The following is a 15,959-nucleotide window of genomic DNA, read 5'->3' as shown; positions in this document are numbered from 1 at the left end:
GCAGTGAATACATTTTAAAAGTTAACATTTTTGGCCAAGTTTCATGGTATTCTGCCAGGTAAAGATTATCATGTGGGTAACTAATTTTAGTATTATTGTGACTTAGTACCTCAAATTACATATTCATAAGTGATCATCATGTAAATATTGACAAAGCAAATGAAACATATTATAGAGCTCACACAGTAGTTAGAAGCATATTTATGAACTAACCCATGACATTGTAGTTAAAAAGAAAAAAAAATAAGACGTAAAGCTACAAAAAACACAAAAAACAGTGGATTTGTCTGACGGTGCCTGAACAGTGTTATTCACATGGGAAGGGTTGAGTTCAGATTATACCAGGGGGGAGGGAGTTGGGTTATTGCATTGTATTTTTTCTGTCAAGAGGACTATACAATTGTGTGAATTTAAAAGTTGAAGCTATGCGCCCCAGAATGTCCTTCTCTCCATCTGTAATGATTCTCTATCCTTTCTTCTGTTCTCCGCATTTATCTCGGGCTCTAAAAAGGAATACCAGTGCAGGATTATTGATCAGACCCCCTGCTAATGGAAAGCCAGAAGCCAGTGATCTTTGCTGAGTCATCTTACAACTAAACATTTATTCCAATCACTGAATGTTATGGATGCAAATGAAACTCTTCCGATTCTAAACATTTCTGGTAACATATGAACACATTTTAGTATGTGAACTTAAAATATAAATAAAAATAAATAAATAAAGTTGTGTTCATTCTGTTACGTTGCTGCAGGGCATTCATTTCAGTGATTTGACTAAATATCTGTGACCTTAGTTACATGTTCCTCCAACAATGAGGTGAAGTAAACCAAACGGTGCACTTTTTGCAGGAAAGGGTAGAGAATCATCAAGCAATGGCATACAGATCATTAGACACAGTAAATGTCTGACTTGATTTTACTGTACCGTACACACACTACTTTGAATTCAGTGTCCTGTCATTCAAATGCCTGGACTACTACTACTGACACAGACGACTTCAGGTTGACTGTAAAATTTGCTTTAACAGTATTTGAACTGAGTGAATTTCCCGGACAGAACAGAAGCTGTATTCTGAAAGTCGAGCTCTTATTGCCTTGTGTTCCTCAGGAGCAGAAGTCTCATTGATGTTTGTGAACACTTGGTTTACAAATGCCTTGAATACTTGATATTTGTCATTAAAAACAGAAAAAACTCACCTGGTTTGACTGAATTATTGTAAAGGTTTGTTTGTGTGGTGGGAAAACACTTGAGGCTGAAACATCACAAGGAAGGTTGAAAGGGTTTATTTCTCAACAGCTTCATGGCTTTCCTGAAACCAGAGTTGTTCTAACACATCTACACACACTGTCAAGAAAGAAAAGGACAGTATCACGTTTTTGACAACATTTTCTAACCAGAAGGTACATCTTGGTTTCTTTAAGATGAACTACTGGTAGAAATCTTAAAACATTTTGCCATCAATGGCTGTGTAATTCGTAGCTTTATGCAATGCTTGCTGAGTATTTTACTGACTATACCGTCAAAGCTGTGGCACAGTGTGCTGTCATATTACCAGTTTTAAGGGACTATACAGTTACATTCAAAATGAATTGGCCATGTGCAACACTATACTCTGGATTATCAAAGCACTACATCATACAGCACAAAATTAATTGGTGACGTTTCCAAAAACAAAGTTACACAGTGAACATTTTCTCACCCCTGGTGATTGTGTAAGCATTTGCTTGTGATTAGTAAGGATATTTTTACTTATGTTAAAAATAAAATGCTGTGAATGGTGACAAACGTGCAACTCTGCAAAGTCAGAGCTGGTGCAATGCTGCAACTAAACAGTAAATAGTGCTCTGGCAAGAAAAATAAATGGCAGGTCTATGTCTTTCTTTCCTGCCTGCTTAGAGTATCTGATGCGTTTTCTCCAGCTGAATCATTCAGATGATGTAAAGCTGTCAGTTAGAAATGTACTAAACTCACTGGTAAACTGTCCCATGATTGTCTAAACTTTGTAATCCTACTGTTGCCAAATTTAAAAAAGGCTAAAAATATTCCCATACAGAAAAGTTTAAAATATTAAAAAATAAAAGTTCTTTGTCAAACAGATGTTGATTCTAATTTTTTCTGAAACGACAATCCAGCTCTTGTCTTATTTCAACAAATTTCAACACCACAAGCAGTGGAGGGTGAGGGTCACAATGTGGAATAGCTCAAAAGTGCATTTGGGGTCAGTTTCGTCATTACCTAATTAGTGAGTGGTTACCGTTGTGATGGAGTATCCTGTAGTAGGGTGGGTTTAAGATAAATAGATTCTTTAAAGACTGGAGCGTACCTGCAGCTAACTAATGCTAATCATCCATTCAGATGTTGAAATGGTTTCACCACTCACTTGTTTTTTATAAAAACATTAAAAACATCAATGGTGCTATCTGTATGGAATTAACCAATTTTACACCCAACACTTCTGTCAAGCTGCATTAAGGCTTTTTCTTTTCTAAATATATATTTGAAAAAAAAAAACAAAAAAAAAACAAAACAGAAAACATAACACTGTTTACTAATAAATGTAGGCACCTGTAAAAAAATAAACAATAATTTTAATACTCATTATACAACTCTGACTGACTGAGGTGGCATCACTTGCCATTGCTCTTGGCAAGCTCATCTCCCAATCACTGTGTCTCTGTGGCAACCAGCAGCTCATATGCAGCTGGCCAGTGCATGGATCTGCCTCAGAGGCTCTGATTGGAGGGTTGAGGCAGAGAGCCGCTGCCCTCGTAGTCCAAGGTGAGGGGCAGCGCTGACTGAGGCAGCACCTGTAGTACCACCCCGACACTCTGTGGGGTGCTAGTCTGTGTGGTGGGGGGGCTCCTGGTGGTGCTGGCCTGCACCTCGGGCCTGAGTGTCTGTGGGGAGTAAGGGAGGTAGCCTTGGGCCTGGAAAATGTCCTCCTCTTCTTCGGGGTCCAAACCCAGGCCAAGACCCCGAGGGCCAGTTGCCTCTCCATGGCCCAGGCCAGGGTCCAGCTGGTTGTCGTGTCGTGTCTCCAGCTCTGTCAGTCCATTCCCGCTAAACATGTCTTGTTCAATCTCCTCCAGCTGCTGCGCCCACATATCGCTCTGGAGGATCACCTTGTCTCTCTTTGGACCTGATGATGATACCGTCTCTGGTGACGCTGACACCTCAGGTCTGTCTATAAGCCTCTCAGGAAGGTCATTGACGATAGATTCTAGTTTCCTTTCCAGTATGGGCCTGGGTGTGGGTGGTGCTGATGGTGTTTTGCTGGGGGCGGGGGTGGTGAGGAGAACCTCTGTGGCCAGGCTCGGCCAGACATCGCTGGCTGAGGCCAACTCTTCTCCGCTGCCCTCTTCAAGGCTTCCACCCCCGGCCCCGGAGCCAAGTTCTGGCAGGGTGGAGTTGTCAAGCTTATGGGTTCGGTTGAATTTCTTAAAAATGTGTCGCAGTGCAAACATATTATCTACATCCTTCTGGAAGTTGGCCCAGTTGTCTGGGCTGGGGCTGTAGTCAGGCCTACATTCATAAAGGCTTTCGTTTATGCTATACAGATCCTCCAGTCCCTGCCAGTTCACCTCCTCGTCTGTCAAGTTGGGTAGCTTAACCCTGTCGTCCGTCCCATATTGGCTGTGTGCTGCCAAAGACAAAGAAACAGAAGACTGTAAGGATCTGAAGTAGAAAGAACAGAGGGCTCTTTTCAAGTTTAGCATGCAGTAATACACAACTTCCGCCTGTCACTAAAGCAGCCAGCTCCATGGGGTATTAGACCCCAAGCAACACACACGCACGCACGCACGCACGCACACACACATTTTGAAGCAGCATTAGATAAACTAGATAAACACAGCATCCACATTAAGCTCAAGCCATGAGTAGTGCAAACACATGCTGCCTTAGAAATTCACATTAGAAAGACAGACTGAAAAAAATATTGAATAATTTGTCATAATAAACTAACACACTAAGCTGCACAAGAAAAATGTAATGGTATAGTTAATGATAGGCCTGGACTGGGTTGAAATGCAAAGTCAGGCAACCTAGAATAAAAGAACTGAACAGCAGAGGAAACAAAAAGGTGAACAACAAAACATGAGGCTCAGGGGCAAAACATAAGATGAGCTTGCTGCTGAATGGTGTATCCCCAGAAAAAAAGATAAAGTGCTACCAGAAAAAGAAGCAAACAAAAGAAAATTGCAGTGAGAGGCTAAATCAGTGTCTGGCTCAGTTTGATGTCTGCAAGTTAAAAACCGAGGAAAAGAAGCATCAGTGCCACTTTTTGGTCAGCTTTCCTTGTGAGATCAGCTTTCTTGTATCTACTGCAGCTAGAGGATGGAGATGGTTTGCCAAGGCTTAGGGACTCACAGGAAGGAGAGGCTTGGTCTCCTCTTTGACCACTTTCGATGCTGCTGTTGCCTGGTTGGCGGGTGCCAAGAAACAGAGGTCAAAAGGGCAGAGGTCAGTGGGAGGACAGAGAGGTCACAGCAACTCAGGTGTCCACTCTACCACTAGCTAATGGCCATGAGCATGTATGAGAGATATTCTGAATGTCATGTTGCACTAAGGTGATGATGACTGCTTATTTGTGGGTATGGCTTGACATGGCATGAATGGTGACATTAAAGGAATAGTTCAACATTTTGGGGAATTTGCTTATTATCTTATTTCCCAAAAGGTCAAACTTCTCCTCTCATGTGGAATGTGATGCATGAGTAGGGATGATACAGTATCATGCATTGTCATTCACGTGCACTTGATGCTTGAGTTGGTCTCAAGTAGAAGCACATATTCAGCACCTCCCTTCATGATTTCTTGATTTCATATTTAGCCATGCTACATCAAGAGTAGCTACAAAGAATCAACTTGAATCCATATTTAAATGTGGCCGACTGCTATAAATGTTGCGCTCTCAAGCAAAGGTGTGAAAATATGCGGCAGAGAATATCTTAACTGCTGATTGCATGTTGGAATAGGCGCAGGCTGATGTCATACAGCAGATAAAGGTGAAGGCAGATTGTGTGCACAGAGGTGACAACAAATAAAGCTGCTTTAATTTAAAAAAAAAAACAAAAAAAAAAACTTCTGTTATGATTTGTTAGCGTGTCCCCAGCATGCAGCCACAGATCAGATCAAGCGCTGGCACTCCATGGATGGATGTATTAGTGGGAATGAGGCAAATTCGGTCCATGCAGGTGTTAAAGAAAAAGCCACTGAAGATAAACAAAAATTGGTGGATACCTGTGTGGCTCATAGCTTCCTCCATCTTTACCTCCTGATCGGAAAAATAGAAGCAATCGTTTGTTAATGTTTTGATTCAAAGAGATATGGGAGGGAAATAAAATAGATCATTCACACTGAAGACTTTCTTCATGCACAGCTGCTACTCCCTATGGAGAAATGCAATTATTGGATGATCAGAGGGAGGAATGAGGAGAACAGAGGTTTGGATTTGTCTGGAGGAAAACAGGGGGAAAAAGTTTGAAAGGTCATATGATTGGGCTGGATGGAGAGATGAGGAGTGATCAGAATAAAGTGGTTTGTGAGGTGGGGAGTTCAACTGGGTTTTCCCCTTCAAAGCAAAATACACGAGGTTATCCAGTCAGGTGATAATGATGGTTAAGTCACACTCCACAAATAGATGCAAGTAACTGGTAGATCCATTTCACCCCATAGTTAAATTTTAATAATCTATTTCTCCAACAAAAACATCACTTGATGTAACCACAACAGCAATTTCATTGGTTCACGGAGCTGGCATCATACCGGGGCAAGGGCAGCCAGTGCAAGTCAGAGATTTTCGGCTGCTATGTGACATGTGTTGGCTTGGTTTTGACAAGTCCAGCATGCCAGCACTGAAACACAATCAGTTTTCTCAGAGCAGCTTGGCTGCTCCAGTGCTCCACTCTCCAGCTGGTAATTACAGACATAAAGTTTTTATCCTCAGGACATAAACAAAGCAGCCAGTTCATGCCACACACGAATGCTACAGCTCGGCCTTACGGGCTTAGGTCATCATGACATTACTTATTAACCACCTCCATCGCTGAGACGTCTGCTCTGTAAGGATGTCTGGACCGTGCGGTGGTAGTAATAAAAAATAGTGTGGCTGATTATAACAGTGATGTATGAAAGGCTCAAATAAAATGACAGCCTCAACTGCGGTGATGACAGCATCCTCCAAATAATATCTCTAACACTCAGTGAGTCACAAAGGGGAAGATGGCCAGGACACACAACTGTAACACGGCCCTCCTGTGACTGTACTATACTATAATTCAAAATGCTACAGCTCTGTGTATGTGAAGGGGGAAAATATTGCAGCAGAGTGGAAGGTCGTGGGCTAAGAAAGAGGGATCAGAGTATGAGCGTGACTGTGTATATGTGGGTGTCATCATGAGAAACACAAACATTAACAACAACAACAACAACAAACATCAACAAAAGACTCAAGACAAGACTCAGTGAAGATTCCTTGACCTCCACCTGAAATTTCATCTTATATCAGTTCCCAAACACATGCAGCATGCAGATTTGTGCAACCACACACACCACTGAGACTGAAACAGATTTAAAACACGGCAGGAGATTAGACTGAAATCTCACAAACCAATATTACTATAATATAAACACAATCCCTCAGATTACTTTTCCAGTATGCAGTGTTGTATTAACTCAAACAAGTTCAAATGTAATCCTCTGTGACACACATTTACTGGTTAAACGTTCAATTTCACTCTCATTCTTCTGTGTATAAAATCTGTTTCAATCATTGTTGGCATAACAACTACCACTAGACCCAGTGCATCAGTCCGGAGGTCCAACAATCTCATTGTATATTTTAGGAGAATAACGAATGAGCAATAAACAGGCTGACAGTGAGTGTTTTACCTGTATCCAAGCCTTTAGGTCGAGGGTTACATTGCTTGTACCCCTGACAACTTCTCATCTCCATGAGGTGAGCATGGAGCGTGTTCAGTACTTCCCGATCCACTGTATACACTGCGTTGGTCAGCTGAAGATTTAAAACAATCACACACACACAAATCTTGTTTTACTGTCATGATGTTATGTTTGGAAAAAAACAGCAGAATAAAATTGCATATTGCTGCATAAAAACCTTCAAAATGACTAAGGAGGCACTTTTATGGGCTGAATTTTTTTATGCAGGAGCCAATGAAAACGCTTTTCGAGAGAGAGAGAGAGAGAGAGAGAGAGAGAGAGAGAGAGAGAGAGAGAGAGAGAGAGAGAGAGAGAGAGAGAGAGAGAGAGAGAGAGAGAGAGAGAGAGAGAGAGAGAGAGAGAGGAAGCACAGCTGAATGACAGTCGACAGTTGTTCACCCACCTGGTAGGGGTCACTGTTGAGGTCAAAGTACTCCAGGAAGCCAGTGGAAAACTCGCAGAACAGCGTGTTGTGAGTCTCGTTGATGGTTCTCAGGCACCAGTAGGTGTTGTTGTTGGAGCTGGTGCATGCACAAAATCCACCCACTAGACAGTAATGAAGAGTCAGTCAGTCTTACTGCAGCTCGTAATGTCTGAATAGACCTCACAAAACACAGTTATAACTCTAACTGTACCCCATCAAAGCACAGTTTGTGTTAATAACAATGGAGATACAGTTCTTTTTTTAGATTAAGACTGGAACTTCTCACGCGTAACTGTACTGTATTCTGAGGAGCTTGAAGTTAATATACATACATGTCCAGAAAGGAGCAGTCTGCCAGTGGTCATTGTTATGCGTGAAGCAAGTGAGGCCGGGCAGGCTGCAGTCGTCTCCCTTCCTCTGCCGCTTCTTCTCCTTCCTTTCCTTCTTCCGTCTCCGGATCTCATTATACAGTTGGGCCTTCCCGTCTATTTCCTGCGCAGCCTCCCTGCCAGACAGACACGTGAGAGATTTACAAAACCATGGGATGCAAAGATGACATCAGCCCCTACCCTCCCTAACCAGAGCCATGGAGGATCTGGAGGGGACTTCCAGAAGGCATCAGCGATGCCAAGATATGACAGTTTGTTTACTTTCATGTTTAAACTCTTACTATGTCCAATTTTCTCTGGGATGTCATTCTAGCCACTGTCCCCTCTTCCTCTCTGCCTGAACACACAACAGGCGCTGCAAAAAAAAACAGCTGCTTTGTATTGGTGTAATCTGTTCCTAATGTTTCCTGGTGCAAGCTGATCACTGTGTTTGAGGGACTGACTGATTTCCTCTTTGTTGAGTCATTCTATCTTTCCATGCTACTCAATCACTTCCAGACACACACACACACACACACACACACACACACACACACACACACACAAAATAGGTCCCTGGCCATACATCTGCTTTGTCATTTAAACTCCATTCAGGGACCAAACACTCAATAATGACATGCCTCCTTCAGAAACCCGTGTGTGTTTTTTGGGTCACAAACATTGTCAACACGTCACAGCACACATACACAGCACACACACACTGGACTGGCCATCTGGGGTCTACAAGGTCATCTAAATGATTGTGGGGTTTAGTGAGAAGGTCACATGTTTAAACCTGACATGCAGGGACCATGCAGACATCTAGCATCATAATACACAATATTTACACACTTAGATACAGATTTCATGGTCAGTATTTGTTTATAAGGAAAGGGGTGACACTAAATGGGGCAAAGCCACAATTAAAGGGAAGAGAAACTCACTTAAATGGATGGAGCTGATCATTCCTGCTCTTCAATCTCTCTGCCTTGTTTCTCTCTCCTTTGCTATAATAGCTGGTTTTATAAACAGAGACACAGACTAAGGACTGCAGAACAATACTTTTTCTCTATGCACTCCAATAGGGTTTGGCCTGTATGTAAATAACATTAAATAAAGGAATGAGAGTATTTTTGAAGGGAGATATAAATGACTGACCTCTTCTTTCCACAGTCACATTCGTCTGGACGTGTCCTCTTTAGGTGACCTCTTACTTCCCGCAGGTTTTTGATTTTGTCTTGAAGTGCTTCGATCTGGGATAATAATAATATTATATTATCTATTATGACAAATCTTTGACCTCTGACAAATTCATTAACTTGGACAAGTGCTGTGAAAATCACAACCTGAGCTTTGTTCACTCACCTCCTGGTCCACATAGCTCTTGTGGTCTTTCCAGGCTCTGGAGGACTGGTAGATTTCTCTTTCACAATGGACACTGTCGTTCATCAAAATATAACACCTGAAACAGATGCAAAAAAACCCCAAACTGTTACACACTTTTCTTTTGACAGACATACAGTATAAATACAGGTGAGAAGGGAAGTTACATCTTTCATGACCTTAGATTTTAAGAGACACTGAGTTCTTACTTGTGGGTAACTTTGACTGAGTTCGGGTATCCTACAGTGTTGGTATCATCTGCCAGCATTTCCTCTGAACCGTCATCTGTTCCTAAGTCAAACTCTGCACCCTCTTGGTTGTAATGACGCTTTGAGATGACACGGCGGCGGACAGCTGACTGATCGTCTGCTTGCAGGTCAATGTCGTATATCTGACCTTCAAACTCCACAGACAGAGATCTGGCAGGCCGGGTATGGACAAAACGTGGCCGAAAACCTATGGAAAAAACAAAGCAGGCAAAAGAAAAATTGAGTCAAGCAATGTTTTTATGCTCATATTTTCTACTGACTTGGTGTAATTATTTGATTGATGACAACACTTAGTTTCCAGATGAACTAAACCCCAACATCCAACTTTGACTGCTTCTCCAGTATTATTTTTGGGCTATTTCTGAAGTACATCTTAAAGGATTATCACGTTCATTCTTGAGTTGCACCTTTTCCAAGGTACACTAGAGGGCATCAAACCACAATCCCAGCAAGGACACACAAGGCAACATCCACAGAGCACATTCCAGGACTTGTTGCAAGATGTTTGCTTTTTCCGTGCATCTGTCTCCCTTCAGAGTATAAATAATCCATTACAGGGAGTTTAAGCCTTTACAGACTTATTTTTCTCCAACTGGTATTTGGACACAGGCACCAATACAATGTTAAAAGTTCAGAAAAAGCTGAAGCAGTCTGTCCCATGCCAGATGCTCTACCCTTGAACTGAAAACTGAAATAATCCTGAACACCTATGTATCCAACCCTGTACCACATCAGTTAACTGAATATTTTTAACACAATGTTTGATTAAGAAAGAACACATTGACCATGACCTCAACAGATATTTGCATCCTTTTGTCAACATGTGCTTACGCTGGCCAGGTGAGGAAGAGAGCTGTCGGTGGGAGCGGCGTTCTGCTCTGGACGGTTTGAAGAGAGCGTCCCCACAGTCGCAGCCTCTCTCTCTGTTGTCATAACTGCTGCGAGGCTTCAGGCTGCGGGCCCTTTTCCTGGAGCCCTCTTTCGAACCACCTTTACACTTCTGTATCCTCCACTTCCCTGTAATCTCCTCCACACAGTGCCATCTCTGCAACCAAAAACCAAACAAGGAGAAAAAATAAATTACAGATTCTCAAAAAATTAAAACCATTACAAATGTCATTGATTGGGACCCTTTTATGAACTTTCCATATGTTACTTTAGCAATGAATACTTTTTTGGTATAGATAATAAGTGCTATAGATGTTAACAATATGAAAAATGTAATCTCAGATTTCATGACAAAGCCTCCAGTTTTGTGGTGATTTTAGAAAACTCCTTGAGCAACGCATGCTTCTGACAGACATATCAAGCAAACTTCAGGCTGGGGGAAAGAATGGCAACCAAAAGCAGCAGGAAAGATAAACCAAAATGACCACATGAGATGAACTGGGTCTGTCTGGTGTCTAGAAAACAAAGTGGAAACTCCTATCACTCTCACACTGTGTTTGTCGATGCCAAGTGCGTCACCAGCGAAATTGTGTAAATACATATCCATGCACTCGGCTACATCCTGTCTCTCTAAACACCCATTCCCACTAGGAAAAGAAAGTTGAGGCTGATTGCTGTGAGTAGTGCTGCTGGTTAGGTCTTGTATAAATGGAAGAGACACATCTGCAGAACGCAGCACAGATGATCAGTGGTGAGGGTGGGAATGAGGGTCTAAAGGGCCATGAGGCAAATCAGGTTTTTTTCAGAAGGCTCATATAGGGAAGAGAGCAAAGAGCTTACAGGCCATACAGAGCTGCTACGTCAGCATTAGACAAGATGTGAGGGGGCATGTCGGGATAAAAATATACACTTGATAAAATGTTGATTCACACTTTTCATTTAGCTTTTCTTCTATGTTTGTAAGAAACAGAGGAAGAGTGTGAATAAGAACCAGTACCATAAAATAAAGAGGGGGATCAGGCACTTGCCTCTTGTGTTTATTCACCATTTCCCATCTAACTGTGTAAGAAACACCCCACCGACTTTAAGGCTGCTCACTGGGAGGCCATGTTAAATCATGCCAGACGGGCCATTCATGACCAAATCCAATCCCTCATGCTAGAGAGCATCATATTATAATGTGTACTGTACATGATTACAGCTACAAGAGGAGACAGTGCTGTACCCACATTCTCACATGCATCTACACAAAACTACACACGCTGCTGAGCTCAACTAGAATTACTCCATTGCTGTCTTTAATAAGTGATTGTTACAAACACACATTTATGTGACCATAAAATGGATCTGGGTTGCATTAGTAAGCCCCTCAGAAACCCTGCCTGTCATTTCACGCTACCTGAAACTTGTAACAATTTGTATTGTTCTGGTCGGTCTGTTCCAAGGCCATGTACTGTACCACTTGGATGTTGGTCTGCCAGAAAATGAATGGGCACAGATGAAAGGGAAGTACCAACAAATTAATGCACCACAGAACAGTGCAAAAGGGTCCAATTACAGACCAAATGATGTACTGTAAATGACTATTTCACTTGGGGCTCTGTGGAAGAGTTCAACAGGCAGAATGGAGATCACTTGAAGAGTGGTACTCATTACTGTTAGGAAAGAATTTAAAGACGCTTTCTTCAGTGGATATATCAGAGAACCTTATATCTGTTCACAAAGGCTTGCAGAAATAAGTCTCATGTGTGCATGTGGGTGTGTTTGTTTTACCTGACCAGGCTGTTCACAGGGTGTCTGGAATTCAGCCTGCTGGCAAGTCTCTTTGACCTTCTTGTACTTAGGCAGGCTGTTGGTGTGCTGAGTGCTCACTGAGTCATCCTTCTTCCTCAGGATCTTTCTGCATGACACAGAATGAAGAGGAAATCATCATCAGCAAACAGACTTATTCAGGGAGTCAATCCGCTGAAAGTACTGCTGAACTAAAGCAAGCTAAATTCAAGTTTAATTCACTTAAAGAGTGCTTCCTGTTTTTTACTTTCTGTCACAGGTTGGTGTGCTTCTCATGGTCACAGCCAGTGAATGGATCAGTTATGTATCTGTGCATGCCAGAGAGTTTGGGCATGGAGCTCAGCTCAGCCTCACACCAGTGCTCAGCTCCAAGCTGTTTGACCTGGGCTTGGCATCATGTTCAACTGCCCTGCCTCCTTCTCCTCTGCCACCATCGCAAGGACTGGCCGAGTCTCTGCTTACACCATGCCAACCCCCCTCATCCCCTGCTGTACCCCCAACCTTCTGCCAACATTGCCTGGCTGCTCATGACCCACAGACAGAATGACGGCGACAACGGAGCAAAGAACAACCTGTCCCCTCCAAGAGTGGGGCTGTTGTCTTGTCCGATTCTTGTCTTGCCACACAGTTCCTGGGCAGAGCAGCCAATGTTCACACACCGGCCTGGCTGTAGTCTCTAGCCTTTAGCTACGGGTGATTAAAGAGCTAACAGTTGCTGTCGATGTCAGTCCCTGACGGCTGTGTTACGAAAATGATTAGATTCTCAAACAACATAGTCAGTCCCAGTTGTCAGTCAGCATTTCACGGGCTTGGAGGTACAGTACTATGAGGTCATACAAGGATATTAAATCATAGAGGATATCACATGATCTGTAAAAAACATTAGCTACTGTGTGTGCGCTGCTACTTCTATGCCTGAGTGACAGAGTGAAAGGTCTGTGGAGGCTAATCTCAGCATTTAGAGACAAGCGCACAAGCAGACAGCCCTTATAAACAATGTGGATTAATGGCGGAACGGATTAAAAGAGCTAAAGCCCTGACAGGTCAAAGGTCACACTCTTCATTTCATACACAGGGGTCCATGGACAAGTTAGTTCTTCTGTCACACAAACATACACCAGTGAGAGTCTGATCTGCGTGTGTGGCAGCAGAGCTAACTGGCTCTTTTCTTTTGTACTCTTGGATGTGTGTCTGTAGATGTTGACGCATTTGCTGGCAAATGAGCAAATGAGTGGAAAGGAGATGGGAGGGCCAAGACAGCAATTTGGAAGACAATAGGGATTGTGAGGAAATGATAGTGGGGAAAAGAAGCAGCTGTATGGCAGAACATGACATACTGTAATATACAGTATCATTACACATGCTGCCAGCACAATCTGGTCTCAACCAGTGTTACGATTCTCCCCTCTTTCATCTTCCTACAAAGGCCTCTGTTTTTTGCTTTCCCATTTATTTCATTTTAACCTTCTTTTTTTTTCCTTGGGCACCTGTGTCATGCAAAGACAAGCTTGATGGGATTATTTCTCTCAAAGATGTCAGGTTTCTGTCAGTGTACCCCTGGCATTAGCACAGCTTAACATGTTAAGTGAACAAAAGCAGCCTGTCAGATTGGAGGTATCATTTTCTGCAACATATCTGGTGGCAGAGGAGAGGTTAAATAAAGAACTGACGGGCTTTGTGAGAGAGCATTCACTGTATGTGATTGCGTGCACCACACAGAAAACAGTCTTGGGGGAAACAGTCAAGCGCTGGCTGTAGCGTGGCTGCTGCATTCCACACTGGGAGGGCTGGTGACATGTCCTGTGAGTGAATTGAGTGTGAGCCTTCCAGCCATTCCTCAGGTAATATCATCCTGAGCCTGGCTGGCCTTTGTTTATTTTGTATGTGTCTAGCTTTACCATGTTAGTGAAATGTATCTTCCGTCTGTCTCCGCCAGTGCACGAACAGCAGGCTAAGTCAGGTTTAGGGCCCCGATCATGTGCTCAATATATGCAAGACCCCTTCAGAAGACAAAGACTCTGCTTATTTTTCTTGCAAATGAGCAAAAGACCTGGTTACACATGTGTCAGCACCTCTTGCGTGAACTGTCATAATTTGCCAGCTGCTTATAGCTTTACCAAACAGCCTTGAATATTTCAACCTCTTCCACCCTCACAGCTCTCCAAAAGCTGGCTGTGGTCAGGAAATGTCTATCAGATAACAAATAAGTGGGAAAAGCGGCTGTGCTGCTGGAAAAGCTAACGCGTATTGAGCTTTGCACATTTTGGGTTCATTGAAATGTTTTGTCAGGTTTGTGTGACATACAATGCTCTGCAATGACATGGATGTGACTGTGGTGTGGAAAGGGAATAAAGAACTCCAGTTTACCCTCGCTCCACCAGGAATGTGTCCCTCCAGACTTTGGGTTTCCGGTTAGGTTTGAATCTGGGAAAACAAAATGCAGAAAGTTTATAGAATTCATATGGCCTATGCACTCACCATCAGATCCAGTGTGTCGGACATGCAGCTAGCCAACATTATGGAAGTCGATCACAGCAAGCTCAAGACCTTGTGGGTTCAAGAGAATGGTCTAAATGCTCTTCAAGCATTAAATGGATTGTCTGGACCTTTCCGTCTCTCTGGAAATGTTTCCTAATGAGACTGAACTGACTTTTTTCTCTTTCATGCGAATATGTAACAGTCTGTCCCTTTTTAATGCCTAGAGTAAAGAATAATGATCCTGCATGCACATTGGACCAGGTTTATTCAGTGGATTTGCTGGAGAAACAAATGATTCAACTTGCAAACAAAATCTACGGGAAACTTCATGAGATGAACCTCAATGAATCCCAGCCAAAGTCCCTCAGCCAAGGAAAATCCGCCAAATTGCCCTGAACCCACTTTGTGCACAGCTGGAGTGAAAGCAATCATTTTGGCTATGGAAATTTGCATTTGCTCAAAAATGGCCAATGAACAGAACTGTTGCACATATCAAGTACACTGTGCAATTACTGTGCATAATATCCATTACAGCATGGCATGACAGATCCATACAGACCTATTGCCAGTCCTTTCCTGTTCCAGCAGCTTAAGGATGGACTTTCCATCCATGTCTGGAGGGGTGTCCAGCCCAGCAATGTGAAGGATTGTGGGAGCTAGGTCAATGTTCAGCACCAGATGAGGGTTTCTGAAGAAGTACATTTAACATTAGTTCACTTAATACTCTGAAATATATAACATGTAAGTAACCTGAGCAAATGAAGATACGATTTCAAGAAGTGAGAGAAATAACAAAGACACACACAGTCCAACACATTCTTGACCTTTTATGCTGTGGACAAACTCTGATAATGATTTCACTTGTTATGTGTACTTACACTGCCCCTGGCTCCACATTAGGTCCTCTTAGGAAGAATGGCACACGGATGTCAAAGTCATAAGGCATTGACTTGCCCTTGACCAACCCAAACTGACCGATGTGGTAGCCATGGTCTGCTGTATAGATAATGTAGGTGTTGTCCAGCTCTCCAGTTTCCTCTAGCATATCATAAACCTGGGTAAAGTATGTATCAATGAGAAAATAATAAGTGGACTACACAAATATTTACAATAACCAAATGCCACAGAGCAACAGAAAAATCCTTAAAAAGTCAATAAATAATTACATTTACCTTCTGCACTGAGTCATCTACAGACATGAGTGTCTGCAGCCTTTTCCGATGTAGAAAGTTGGTGAACTCCATGTGGATGGGCCGCATGGGGCCTGTGTACTGCATGATCCAGTGTTTGTCCATATTTGGGGCATAGTTGTAGCTGGGGGTGCTAGTAGAGCACAAAGGAGGGAGAGAAGGCACAGGCATGCAAAAAAAATGTTTTGTATTTGGTTTGATGGAACATACTGTGAGCCCAATGAA

At 42.7% G+C, this 15,959-nt stretch overlaps 1 protein-coding gene across 5 annotated transcripts in view; it reads right to left on the bottom strand.

The window, feature by feature from the left end:
- Nucleotides 1–1,268: 1,268 nt before the first annotated feature.
- sulf1 (sulfatase 1) overlaps nucleotides 1,269–15,959 on the bottom strand; it is a 77,399-nt gene continuing 62,708 nt past the window's right edge. Inside the window, exons 6-21 of one of the 5 annotated variants that reach the window (XM_071485280.1) lie at nucleotides 15,717–15,867; nucleotides 15,423–15,598; nucleotides 15,104–15,232; nucleotides 14,434–14,490; nucleotides 12,049–12,175; nucleotides 10,219–10,432; nucleotides 9,328–9,574; nucleotides 9,101–9,197; nucleotides 8,894–8,988; nucleotides 8,680–8,751; nucleotides 7,700–7,872; nucleotides 7,347–7,489; nucleotides 6,893–7,016; nucleotides 5,243–5,276; nucleotides 4,370–4,420; nucleotides 3,459–3,641 (exon numbers count right to left, since the gene is read on the bottom strand). In XM_071485280.1, the coding sequence (XP_071341381.1) occupies nucleotides 3,608–3,641; nucleotides 4,370–4,420; nucleotides 5,243–5,276; nucleotides 6,893–7,016; nucleotides 7,347–7,489; nucleotides 7,700–7,872; nucleotides 8,680–8,751; nucleotides 8,894–8,988; nucleotides 9,101–9,197; nucleotides 9,328–9,574; nucleotides 10,219–10,432; nucleotides 12,049–12,175; nucleotides 14,434–14,490; nucleotides 15,104–15,232; nucleotides 15,423–15,598; nucleotides 15,717–15,867 (1,924 nt within the window). In that variant the 3' untranslated portion in view covers nucleotides 3,459–3,607. Of the gene's footprint in view, nucleotides 3,642–4,369; nucleotides 4,421–5,242; nucleotides 5,277–6,892; nucleotides 7,017–7,346; nucleotides 7,490–7,699; nucleotides 7,873–8,679; nucleotides 8,752–8,893; nucleotides 8,989–9,100; nucleotides 9,198–9,327; nucleotides 9,575–10,218; nucleotides 10,433–12,048; nucleotides 12,176–14,433; nucleotides 14,491–15,103; nucleotides 15,233–15,422; nucleotides 15,599–15,716; nucleotides 15,868–15,959 lie in introns of all 5 variants that reach the window. The other 4 variants (XM_071485281.1, XM_071485277.1, XM_071485278.1 and 1 more) reach the window with 4 other exon arrangements.

The sequence above is a fragment of the Trachinotus anak genome, unplaced genomic scaffold, assembly GCF_046630095.1.
Source record: "Trachinotus anak isolate AG129_WGS33_773 ecotype Australia unplaced genomic scaffold, CSIRO_AGI_Tana_v1 ptg000009l, whole genome shotgun sequence".
Taxonomy (NCBI): domain Eukaryota; kingdom Metazoa; phylum Chordata; class Actinopteri; order Carangiformes; family Carangidae; genus Trachinotus; species Trachinotus anak.
Note: the sequence above shows the minus strand (reverse complement) of the source record. Positions and strands in the feature narration are given on the sequence as shown.